Source organism: Danio rerio, chromosome 2 (assembly GCF_052040795.2).
Source record: "Danio rerio strain M-AB ecotype USA chromosome 2, GRCz13ab, whole genome shotgun sequence".
NCBI classification, from domain to species: Eukaryota; Metazoa; Chordata; class Actinopteri; order Cypriniformes; family Danionidae; genus Danio; species Danio rerio.
The window spans coordinates 32,582,332-32,596,325 of record NC_141022.1 but is presented as its reverse complement, the minus strand read 5'-3'; the positions used below and the strand labels follow the sequence as shown (position 1 = coordinate 32,596,325).

The 13,994-nt window shown below is 36.8% G+C and overlaps 1 protein-coding gene across 1 annotated transcript; it reads right to left on the bottom strand.

Moving 5' to 3' along the window:
- Positions 1 to 408: 408 nt before the first annotated feature.
- cdh18a (cadherin 18, type 2a) lies at positions 409 to 13,887 on the bottom strand. Its single transcript, NM_001076735.1, is given in 2 exon segments — positions 409 to 1,921; positions 13,840 to 13,887. A coding segment is annotated over 1 exon segment (327 nt). The 5' UTR covers positions 1,667 to 1,921; positions 13,840 to 13,887; the 3' UTR covers positions 409 to 1,339.
- Positions 13,888 to 13,994: the final 107 nt, after the last annotated feature.

Sequence of the window (13,994 nt, the reverse complement as noted above, 5' to 3'; positions counted from 1 at the left end):
TTGATATGTAAAGATATTTGTGTAATGCTGTACATCCTGTGTGGATTAAGCAATGTGTGAGCAATTGCTGTGCTGGACTTTAGACCAAAATTGCAAAGGTGCAAAATGTTAAAATTAGTTTGCGCTGGTCTGAAAATAGCAACAAATCGTGCCATTCACTTATTGTGCCAGGTGTATGATAAGGGCCAATGTGTTCAAAAGTGAGGATAATATGTTTTGTTTATTCTTATTGCTTAATTCAAACAGCTCCAATCTGCAACAAAACAACAAAAAATTGGGACTGTGTCTAGAAGACATATTGGCATATCTGGTCATTCCATCAAGAATGGAAGATTGTACATCTGCTATCAAAATGTTAATATTAATGATTGATATCACTCATTTGTTTGTTTAATGTTTTTATTTAAAGCTAAGTCCAAATGGTATGTTGTCTCTACAAACAGCCATTCTTGATATAATTTTATTGAAATCATCAAATGGAAATGCAATTTTTCTTCCTAAATATATTTCTTAAAAAGGAAAATGCTAATGGTAACAAGTGGAATAATTCTTAAGCAAGTGGATTAATTTCAAATCCCTAACATGCATGCACACGTGTATTTACACTCTAGTGGGCAGATCTGAAGCAGCCTGTCCACAGGTAAAACCCATTACACACTCACACACACACTTGGCTCAGTTCCTAAGGGATGTAGGTGTAGACAATTGATGGCTGCTCAGCCATTTCTTCATAAACTCTGCTATCTTTACTTTAACCTTCACCTCACTGAGCCAATGTCAGAAGCTGTCAGTGTCACCCTGTATTATTCCAACCCATGAAACACAGCGGTTTCATCTTAGCTGACAGGGTTGGCCAGTCTTCACAGAAAGAAATGGGCAAAATAATTGATTGTACCACTGTTGACGTTTATAAGCCGCAGAGGGATCTCTGGATTTTGTCCAGAGTTGCAGAATTTAAGGTGCTCCAAATGATTATCATAACAATGTGTTAGCTGTCTCAAACCTTGTCTATGAAGACAATGGATTAAACAGAGGGGGAAAAGACATCTGGATCTCTTCAATTCGCTGTAGTCGACAGTGGCAAAAAATTACGTTCTTATTAACGGGGAAGGATGTCATAGGTCAGTGTTTAATTTGCAAGCCAAATCAATTTTCTGACAAAAACATGCTGTTCTGAGAAACATGGATTTTGCTTCTGATTAGTCACCTGCACTATTTACTCGCTTCCAAGAAAATATCATTACAGGAACACACTGACATGGTGCATTTCAATTACAATCCAAAAACATGATGCGCAGCAATTGTCTCTGGTTAAAACTGTGCTCTTTCAAGGAACAGTTCACTTAACAAACCATACGAGACCCAGCAGCTCAGCTCGCCTGCATGGTTTAAGCACACCTGAGCACAGATCGAAACAATCAACAAAAGCTCTTACCTTCCCCACATACTGGGCATCTGGCCCAATGTGCTCTTCCAAAACGAAAAACTGATTCCAGATCCAACCTCGCTTGGGGCGATGGTGCGAGTCCTTGTCGCCGTTGGGCAGTTTGGTCTGGTTGTGGCTGAATGTGGGGCTGGGTGGAGAAGGGGTCCCATAGCTCCTCTGGAGCACACATAGGCACAGCAGCAGAGGGGACAGACAGGCAGGGCTGCTGGCTGCTCTCATGTTAAAGAGTCGCAATGTTTGAACTCCTGCTCTCGCTCACCCAGAGGTCTCTCTCCTGTGGTGGGCGGCTCTAGATGCCAATCGAACCAGTTCGCAGGACTTGGCAGATGGCCATGGTTTAAAATCCTGTTGTCGCAGAGACCCAGCGGGCAGCACTCACATCGTGGGCCGAGAGCGAGACGTGTTGATTCGTAAGGGACTCGTCGTCGTCCACTGAAAACTCACTTGAGGCGATGGCAGTTTTCCACGAAACATCTGTGTGAAGGAAAGAGGACAAACTGTACTTTCACTGGGGCAAAATGAAACACAGCCAGCGATTACATTTTAATTCCAAAGAAATTTTAGATTAGCTGCTGCCTGTGAAGATCTGAGATGTGAAAATTGGCTTAAAAGCCCAATGTGATCTTGCTGTTTGCCATTCAGTAAAACATCTAATACATTTTTGATGGAACAGCTGTTCCAGTATAATATCAGGGATCATGACTGCTGGTGCAAGGGACGTGTAATGAGAGCTCCAGTGTGGTGAGTCTATTCAAAAGGCTGAACGGCATCAGTGGTGTGCAATGCATGTCCCTGGTTACCTCGGTAAAGAAGCTGAGAGCTCTCGACTCCTCAGCCATCCTGTCAATTCAAATTCATCACTTGGGGAGAAACTCCCTCATACACTTCATTCCTCAACGGAGTGAGGGATACTGACATGGCTGAGTGAAATACCTAGTGCTTTAGGGTTGGTCTTTCTCGGAACTAATGGAAATGGCTATGTCAGAATTCTAAAAAAAGCCCTAAACAAATAAACAAATGACAGTGGAAATGCCGCAGGGTGGGCATTTCCTGTCACCTTAGCTACATCTGAACATTTCATTTCCAAGATGTGCTTCCAATAGTGACAGTAATGCTGAAGTCATGTCCTGGGGGACTAACATTATATGACCGGAATAAATATTGCATGGTGCAACACAAACTGACACTGAGATATCTGAGAAATTCACTTTTGTTTGTGAGTGAAGATGGCAGTGTGGCATGTAAATGCAAATTAACCTCCTTAAACTCAACAGTTTTTTTTTTTTTTTTTTTGATTGGTGCTAAGATTCAGCATTTTAAAATGTCTGAATGTGTTTTAATTAACCCACATAGGTCAATAATTCAGTATAGCCCAGGGGTGTCAAACTCTGGGGGGCTGCAGCCCTGCAGAGTTTATTACAATCCTGCTTCAACACACTTGCCTGTAGGTTTCAAACAAGCCTGAAGGACTCAATTAGTTTGATCAGGTGTGTTTAATTAGGGTTTAAGCTAAACCGTGCAGAGCTGTGGCCCTCAAGGACCTGAATTCGACACCCTTGGTATTGCAAAAATAGAAATGGCTTAAATTAATGGATGAAACTGCAACATGTTTATTTAAGAATTGCATTAAAATTCAGTGTTGTTAAATAATGTCAATGAAAAAGCCACAGATATATCAGATAATGAACATGCTGAGTGAATCATTTTAAATCCCCAAGGCCCTAACGCACAAGGAGGAGATTTCTATTTTTTATTCTTACAAACAGCGTTACTACAAAGGAATAGTTTGAGAAAGTCATTAGCAGGTTCGTCATGTCGAAGACCATGCATCTGTCAAAGGTAACTGGTACAATGGAAATGGTAAATAGTCAGAAAGATGTTTCACTCTTTGTTATATTGCAGCGCTTGGCTAAAATATTTTTTTTTCAGTGTTTTTTCATGTTCTTTGTTTTCACTCATTAAAGTACACAAAGCACCCAATATTAACAGAAAAACACAGAATTTTTGACATTTTTGCAGATTTATTAAAAGAGACAAAACTGAAATATCACATGGTCCTAAGTATTAGTTAAAGCACCTCTTTGATCTAATACTGCCTTAGTCTTTTTGGGAAAGATGCAACAGGTTTTTTCATACCTGGATCACTTGTATTTGGGGATCCACTGCAATTCCTCTCTCCAGACCCATCAGGTTGGCTGGTAAACGTTAGCGAGCAGCAGTTTTTAGGTCTCTCCAGAGATGCTTAATTGGTTTTAAATCAGGGCTCTCGCTGGGTCATTTAAGAAAAGTCATGGAGTTGTTGTGAAGACACTCCATTATTTTAGCTGTGTGTAAACCTTCAGCCCAGTCTGAGGTCCTGTGCACTCTAGAGAAAGAGATCTCTGTACAGCCACATTCTGTCCCTGCAGCTGAAAAACACCTCCACAGCATGTCACCACCATGCTTCACTGTTGAGACTGTATTGGAAAGGTGATGAGCAGAGGCTGGTTTTCTTCACACTTAGCACTTGGAAGTAAGGCCAAAAAGTTCTATCTTAGTCTTATCAGACCATAGAATCTTACTTATCTCTATCTTGGAGTCCTTCAAGTGTTTTAAGTGTTTTTCAAGTGTTCACTTGTGTTTTCTTAAAGAGCCCATATTATGGGTTTTTGAAAATTCCCCTCCATGTAGTGTGTAACACAGCTCTAAGTGAAGTGAAGTATCCAGCTAAGGCTTAAATCTGTAAGAGTACAGTGTTTAAAACGGTTGATTCATCTATAAAAGAGTCGACTCATAGTGCTTCAAACGAGTTGCCTTGATACCGAGTCATTAGGTGTTTCGCCATGACGTACGAACGAAACCAAGTTATTCACGTGCACGCGCAAACCCGGGAGATTTCAAACCTGAGGCCCCGCCCTCTGACGCAGAAACCCAGACACACACACACACCCACAAACACACACACACAAACATGCCGGTCGATTGATGTCACACTGCAGATGGATATTATCGAGGGTCTACCCAAAGATGAAACCTCAGCATTATAACCAAGCAGTTGGAAACTACTGGAAACTTCTGCAAACTACATGCTACAAAGAATACTTCATTGGCGTTTGTTAAAGGAAGGATCAGTAAAGAGTAACTTACTGCTGGACGTCAGGATGGGTTTCTTCTAGGGCTGTAACGATACACCAAACCCACGATTCGGTTCGTATCACGATTTTTGACCCACGATTCGATTTGTATCACGATTTTTTTTTTTTTTTTTTTGTGGGGGTTGGGAAAAAAAAGATTTGTAAAACTTTTTTTATTAAAAATTTATATAAACTGAACATCAAAGAACAATATTAACTATGCAAATTATTAACAATATAAATAGCCATGTATAAAATAAATAAATAGCCAAAGCTATATCACTTCTGTTTTCTTTGTAACAAAATACTGTCGAAAAACCAAACAGAACTAAACTCCATTGTGTAGATGGTTCAAGCATGTTGAAAATTCTTTTTCAATCAAGTTCTCTTACATAGAAAAAGTCTAGGGATGCTCATTTCAGTTAATTTTGCTAACGACAACCGCCGATCATTAATCGGTTATTAACGCTTAACTGGTCAGATTACTATTAATTTTATATTAAACAAATTGACATGTCTATTTTGTGTCTGACACATTAAATATTGCATTTTAAAATAGGCTACTGATTTATTTTTAAATGCTAGCATATTAATAACAGAACAGAACAACTGAGCATCTTCACGCACCTGCAGTGTTTAGCACAGAAGAGCAGAATAATCTAAATAAAATGAATAAAATAAATAGGACTGCCCTAAATTATTTTCACTTCAATAATTAATTTATATTACAAAACGAAAATACTGACTGATTCTTTTTAATAACCGGCACGCTGTTTTTTTCCAATCATGTTTTTTCTTCCGTCAAATAAAAATAGCTGACTTCCTCAAATTGCCCGTTTCACGGAAAATATGCATTTATTGGCAAATGTGTCTGTAGGCACGGGTTATCCGTTATCGTCCCGCAAATTAAGTATGCCTTGCAGTTAAACAAGGGGCCGAAAATAAGGCGCATCTCACTGCCTTTATGTTGACAAGGAAAAAATAAGAAGCGCGGTCCTTTTATGAAACGACTGAATCAGCTGGGTATCGATTGTGCAAAAGTGTTGCTGTCTGTGTTGTTACAATTGTAATATTTAATACTATTGTAATATTCAAGATTTGTACATTCATACAGCTCTGGATAACTTAAAACAGCGATTAGACCTTCAGAGCGGCATTAACGCGTCCTGAAGTAAAGCGAAACGGCTATGAACACCAGCAAGATGGAGTGATTATATGCAGAGCCATATACCTTTATCTCTGAATGACGTATAACTGTAGAAACTGTGTTCATCTTAACTGAAAGCTTCATCCTGTTTCCTGACCTCACGCATCGCGCACCTGTCAGTCAGCACTCCCAAAGGTTCAAACAGAAAGCGCACAGCACGGTTACAGAAAAGTGCCTGTGCTGCAAACCACAAGTCAAGTAAACATTAAACAAATAAACAGCTTATTTCTCTCAAGAATACCAAACTCGTTTGATTTAAGGGAGTTGAAAATTCTTCAGAAACACCATCATGTCAACATTGCAGTGAAAAAACGTGACAACTTTCGTTACTCTGCGGAGTCAGGGCATCTGGTAAACGCCCATCCCTCTCTGCGCAGCCACATTAACAGTGTGAGCAAAGCATGGTAGCGGTGAAAATCCGGCCGCTTTGACAGCATTGGCAATGTTTCTGCCGTTGTCTGTTGTCAAGAGGGGATTAAGTTGGTTTTGTTTTTGATATTCCTGACACATTCAGAAGGTCCCTTACTAAGAGCTCCGTGCGAGCTCTCCCGCGGCTAAACACATATTGCGAGGGCTTAAACGGAGCAGTGCTCGAAATGGCGAACGAAAAAGTGTTTCCTCACGTTCTTCTTCAACTACCTCAACTTTTGCAGGCACGCGTGACGTTATTGGAAAGGTATACACGGGGTGTGTCGTGATTCTCCCTTATCACACAGTGACACAGGATCGTAGATCTGAGTTTTGCGATTTCGATTTCATATCGGGTATCGTTACAGCCCTAGTTTCTTCCTCCATTTCTCAAGTGTAAGTACGTGCGATTAAAGTTGTTGCCTCGTTGACTCTAGCTTGCAAATGTATTTAGTTGTGATTTGTTACTTGTAACCGCGTGTACTGTATCAGGTTAACTCGCTATATTCTCCTATCGCGTGCAAAGTCACGTTAAAAACGCGACACGTGCTGCTTTGTTTACGGAGCTCCGTGGACGAGGGTAGTGTGTGTGTGCGCGTGCGCTGTCGTCCGGAGGTATGTGTGTGTGTTTGTGTGTGTGTGTGTGCGCGTGCGTTGTCGTCCGGAGGTGTGTGTGTGTGTTTTTGTGTGTGTGTGCGCGCGCAAGGACGAGGGCAATGTGTGTGTGTGTGTGTGTGTGTGTGTGTGTGTGTGTGTGTGTGTCTGTGTCTGAGAAAAGAGCAGAGTGAGACAAGCTATGTGATCTCCTTTTGCTCAATAAAATAGTCGTCTGAATTTTCAAGTCCATCGACTGTATTTACATTGACCCACTGGCAGCTAAAATCCACGCCTACACTATCGAGCATGTATGAACTGTGATTACTTTTATATTGCTGATTAGCTGTTTGGCATTTCACTCTGACTTAAGGCAGTCGACCAATCGCAACAGGCTGTCATCGGTCCAATCAGAGCAGATTAGCTTCGCGCTAAGGAGGGGTTTGGGAACAAATGAATCACTGGACGATTCATACAGGAGTCGCTGGGATAATTAGGTAAAAATAAATGCAGGATATAAGACCATGAAAGTGTTTTTTGACCTTGCATGCATATTAGACTGTTGTTGGAGACCCTTACAACCAAGATATGACCCTATTTCATGTATAATATGGGCTCTTTAACAAACTCCATGTGGGCTTTCATGTGTCAGGCCAGTCTTCCAAAAAGCCCCGACTGGTGGAGGGCTGCAGTGATAGTTGACATTCTACAGCTTTCTCCCATCTCCCGACTGCATATCTGGAGCTCAGCCACAGTCATCTTTTGGGTTCTTGAGAGGTCAGTTTGGCTGGACGGCCAGCTCTAGGAAGGGTTCTGATCATCCCAAACATCTTCCATTTAAGGATCATGAAGGCCACTGTGCTCTTATAGGAACCTTAAGTGCAGCCGAATTGTTTTTGTAACCTTGGCCAGATCTGTGCCTTGCCAAAGTTCTTCGGGCAGTTCCTTTGACCTCATGATTCTCATATGTTCTGACATACATTGTGAGCTTCAATGGCCTTATATAGACAGGTGTATGGCTTTCCTAATCAAGTCCAACTAGTATAATCAAACAAAGCTGAACTCAAATTAAGGTGCAGAACCATCTCAAGGATGATCGGAGGAAATGGACAGCACCTGAGTTAAATATGTGAATGTCACAGCAAAGGGTCTGAATACTTAAAACCATGTGATATTTTAGTTTTTCTTTTTAATGAATCTGCAAAAATGTCAACAATTCAGTTTTTTCTCTCAATATTTGTGGCAGTGTGTACATTAATGAGGAAACATTTTAGGAAACATTTTAGCAAATGGCTGTAATATAACAGAGTAAAAAAAATGTAAGGGGGTCTGAATACTTTGAAAATACTTTCAAAATATTCTAGTTAAATTTATGATACAGCAAGAGATGTTACTGAAAAAAAAATCAAAAGAAATGATGCTGAATATCAGCAACCAATTTCAAGAATGTTGTGTCAATTATGTCTTTAAAAAATAAAAAGAAAATACTTTTTTTTGACAAAAGCTGGAATATTGTAAAGCTAACTAGCAATTGAATTAATGACCTAATTTTGAAATTGAGTAAAGTAGATTTTCATTTTCTTTTTTTTTCAGTCAAAGACATGAAAGACACTAAAACAGAGTTTTGACTTGTGATACTTGAAAGAAGGTTAAATTAAAATAAAATGAATATGCAAACATAGTTCCTCCATTCCACTGAAATTACTTAACTCACTATAAACTGAAACTATTAACTCACTATAGCCAAAAGTCAATGGCTATGGTGCAATAACTCTTTCGTTCATAAACTGCAGTAAAAGAAATATTGCACACCTTAAATCAAAGCAGTTTATAGATACCATAAACCTGTTTTAAAATTGTGTACTGTTGCTTTTGAACGCAGGAACTTCTAGTAATCAATGGCAGTAAACTATTGGAGCATTTTTATTTTCTTACATGATACATGATGACTATGAGTGCAAGATTGTGGATGAACAACTGTTCGATATAAACAATATTGAATTAATTCAGAGCCTTAAATTTTAATAGGTACATTTTTGGTAATAAAATTAAATATAAAAGATTTAGAAACTACTCTGTTTTTTTTGTTTAATCTGTTGAGTAGATTATTTAAATGTCAATGAGACAACTAATTGTATCCTGCATAATTGAATATTGCTTACCAACGATTTAATTACCAATGATTTAATTGTGAATCTGCATTCATCTGTGTTGTGAAACGCAACTGATGTGAACCTGCCTGACTGAACTCACAAAGGTTGACGCAACTCCAAGCACCGGTCTGATAAGAATTACCAGACTATTGGCCTCAAGCTACAGGGCAGTGAGTTTGTCACTAGGGACTGGATTGAATCTTGAGATTTTTAAGACAAGGAAACTTATCTTGCTTGACACCGTGTACCTCAAATACTGGGAACAAGAGGGTAAATGTTTGATTGGATACTGCTGTCTCAGAACGATACAGAAAAGCCAGTGTACAAGTCCCAGTTTCATTAATGTATGCTAATTACACACAAATTAATTTAAATTATGTAAAATTTTTTTTTTTATTCATTTTGCACTCCTTATAAAAATTGGCATGTTAGCCAGTTGTGCTTTTAAAAGAAAACATATGAATGGGATTGCATTTACTGGCTAAATACGGAAGAAAGAGAGCAAAAATACTTTTTTTTTCAGACTATGTTAATAAAAACAGAGGCCTGAGTGTAGTTTCGAAGGGAAATGAATATGCCAGCTTCTCATTCAGAATAATGTCCATCTGCTCAATCAGAAACGCAATTTATTTACTGAGTCTTGCTGAAGATTTTTCAAGAGGGGAGGGAGGGCAAAGCCTTTATTCGCTCTTTCAAGCTTATTGTGCCGCCTTGAAAAGAAATTGCTTTTTGAGTGCATTTTGACTAATACTAGGCGACAGCTCCCTTTCCTTTCATGCTGTTCCAGTGGTTTATGTTAAAACAGACAGTTGTTGAAGTTCAGCTGCTGAATTCTTATCCTTTCAATTTGTCATGCAAACTGCATCTATCTGTTATTTTGGACCTAGTCTACAGAAATTTTCCACATGTAACCTTTTTGTATAATGGTCAATTTCTAAGTATTTTTAAAAAGTGTGTTTGGGGGATCTGTAAACTTTGTGGAGAGTACTGAAAGAATCAATAAAGCTGAGATTCACATAATGCCAAAACACTGCATCCTTGGTTTGTTAAAGGTTACAATATAAATGGTGTTGCACATGTGAATAAAACCCAACAACATCTGAAATCACAGCAGTATCGGAGCCAATGATAACACCTGCCCTTGTTCTGCTCTTCAAGAGCATAAAGGTCTCGACTGATTCAAGCAGGTTTCTCGAGGTCTTCAAAACAAATTTGTAATACTGATTAGAATCCAGTGCAGCTAATTAGGATGCTAATTAGAATGGAGTGAGGCGCGGATAGAACAGTGGCTGAGAGGCGTCTTCTCACAATGACATTTTTCCATGTTTATTCCTGTCAGCTCCTCTATCCCACTCATTGCTTGAATTAATGGTTTTATACATGCAAGTCAAAAGAAATGCCACTGATGGAAAATTCATGTCATTCCAATCTTGGAGTCATTCTGTATTGTGAGGTAATATTAACAGAAAATGTATTCGGTTCAGTGCAAGTTAGGCTCAATCAATAGCAGTTAACACACAATTTGTGTAAACTTTAATATGAAAAAGCAAAAATCTGGGTCACAATGAAAAACTTAATATGGAAGTCAATAGGCCCAAAAGGCCCAAAACAGCAACGTAAATGGCAATAATAAGGTTTTCATATTTAATTATAGCTAAAAACTAAAATGGTAGTCTATACATGTATATATATATATATATATATATATATATATATATATATATATATATATATATATATATATATATATATATATATATATATATATGTATGTATGTATGTATGTATGTATATATATATATATATATATATATATATATATATATATATATGTATGTATATATATATATATATATATATATATATATGTATGTATATATATATATATATATATATATATATATATATATATATATATATATATATATATATATATATATATATATGTATGTATGTATATATATATATATATATATATATATATATATATATATATATATATATATATATATATATATATATATATATATATATATATATATATATACTAATATACTGTTACTAATATACTAATATACTAATATACTGTTAAAGTCAGAATTATTAGCCCCCTATTTATTTTTTTCAAAATTTCTGTTCATCTGGAGAGAAGTTTTATTTTTCAACACATTTCATAACATAATAACATAAAAACATAATAATTTTATTAACTCTTTTCTAATAACTGATTTATTTTATCTTTGCCGTGATGACAGTAAATAATATTTTACTACATATTTTTCAAGACACTTCTATACAGCTTAAAATGACATTTAAAGGCTTAACTACTGTAATTAAGTTAACTAGGCAGGTTAGGGTAATTAGGCAAGTTATTGTATAATGTTGGTTTGTTCTGTAGACTATCGAAAAAAATATAAAGCCTAAAGGGGCTAATAAATTTGACCTTAAAATGTTTTTAAAAAGTGCTTTTATTCTAGTCGAAATAAAACAAATAAGACTTTCTCCAGAAGAAAAAAATATCAGAAATACTGTGAAGATTTTCTTGCTCTGTTAAACATCATTTGGGAGAATTTGTTTATTTGGGATAATTCATTCATTATGAATTTTACTATTTAAATATTATATATATATATATATATATATATATATATATATATATATATATATATATATATATATATATATATATATATATATATATATATATATATATATATATATATATATAATGTCACTCAACAACCAACAAGAATTCCTCGAAGCAAATTTATTTGCCAATCTATTTGCACCAAACTGCTCAAAAACAAAGTTACAAAAATCACTGTGTTAGTACATTTAATGTACCATGAAGTAGCCAACACATTTGTGTTTCTTAGGTATAGTATGTACACCTTAAACTTGTATGTACAGTATGCATATGTACAGTATGCTTACATCTGACTTTAGCCAGTTTCATAGATGCTGTAATACACAGACAGAAGTAACTGTTAATGATTGGCATTAGACAGGAAGTCTTTTGATTGATCCTTGTAACAATATTTAATTTGAATCCTGGAAAAATGTAAGACTTATGCTTGACATTTTGCTCTGTTAAACTGCAAGTTTATGGTTTGCTGCATTAAATCCTTTAGTATACATAACAATGTATTTATAACAGACTGCCATCACAGTACTAAAATCTTTCCTCTGTTGACATCTGTTAAAAAAAAATAATAATAAATAAATAAATAAAAAAAGCAGCTGCTTGTTTCCATAACTGGAAACCATTAAAGCCAGAGTATTAGTTTTAGCAGTTATTATTATTTTTCTTTTCTAAAGGTTTCAAGCTTGTCTAATATATGCATAGGCATTCCATTGGTGAGCACATTGTGTGGAAGTATGCTAATGAATAGGCAGACAGTGAGGCATTATTAACCCGAATGCAACAATTGGACAAAAATGCTGTAGCTATAGTACTTTCACAGATGATGTACACAACCACACAGACACAAACAGCAATCTGAAATTAGTATATAAAAGAACAAAACTGTTTTAAAGCTTAATAACACAATCCTTTTATAAAGTTCTAAAATCATAAAGTTTCAAATTTCCTATTAAATTCCCATCAAACTGGCTCTTTGGACCATTTACTTCTCAAGTGCCTCACAGCAGCACGTTTTGTTTCATTTATTATTTTTCTTTAAAGAAAACAAGAGATGTCAGAATATTTTTGGAGTCAAAATTAAACCAGAAGTGCTGTGGACTGAGCTTACCTTGCACTAAACCCAAAATACTCCTTCAATGTTGAAGTCAGCTCACGCAACAGAAAGAACCTTCGAGACATGAAGCAGTAAAATTTCCCCAGTGTAGCTGATTCAGCCCACTTTATTCAATTTAATATTTTTTCCCTCTACTTCTCATGTCTTATTCACTTCTCAGCACTAAATTGCAGTCCTTTTTATAGACCTGAAGTGGTTTTGTAACCTCAAAGCTCTCCCTGCCGTTTGCACTCAATCCAGCGGCATGAAGGGAAGGTGATGCAGAGACTGATTGCCTGCTACATGATTAGTAATATCGAGGGAGGGACTCCAGGGATCCATTGATGTGCGTTTGTCACCTTGGCATGTCCACTGCATGGAAGCATTAGATCAAGCACACCACAACTTCCCCCATGCATCAGATACAGCCTGCTCCAATAACTTAATTGTTATCATACAACCCTCAGTACCAGTCAGATGAATACAAACGTCAACAAATAATACTCCAAATAATGCCTTCTTAAAATTATCTATCTATCTATCTATCTATCTATCTATCTATCTATATATATATATATATATATATATATATATATATATATATATATATATATATATATGCATGCACACACATGCTTTTATAATAATTTTTTATATTCAAGCTCGCCATCAAGAGTTTTAGAGAGTGAGGTTTGTTTAAAAATGTTTAAAAAATTTATATATAGGCTAAAAAGAATTTGTTCGTAAAGCATAAAAAAATCAAAAACATAAACAAACAAATACATCAATAATGTTGTAATAAGAAAAAAGGGAAGCGAGATGTTTTTTTTTTTCTCATGCCAATCAAGAAGCACAGGGGAATCAAACACAAGGGCTTTTCAAGAGCTTCACTTGCTGTGCTGTTTGTTCATTGGAAAGTGAGACGGAGCTTTTGAAGCATTGAACGCGGCCACGATAAAGTGCCGGGGTAATGAAAGAGGCGCAGATCAATGGACAGACGCTGCTTTCCTTCCCTCATCCCGCTGCTCCGTTGTTTGTCTACGACCACATGTACACACTAGACCAACTCTCAGACTTTCCGCCTCACCGCGAACCAGACAAACAGAGGCAGCACTTAAGCTTCAATCAGCAGTGAGTAATGAGTAAACAGAAAAAAACACACAGAGAGAGTGCTTCTTACCTTCTCAATCTCTCCTTAAAAGATGACAAGGCTTTGGAATACATCGGTGGGCTCCAAATGTTCCTCCACATTTTTAAAGCCACCAAGAGAGTAATGTGTGCAGCAGCTCAATCCAGTCCAGAACAGAACCGCTAGAGCTCCCAAATCTGCCAGCC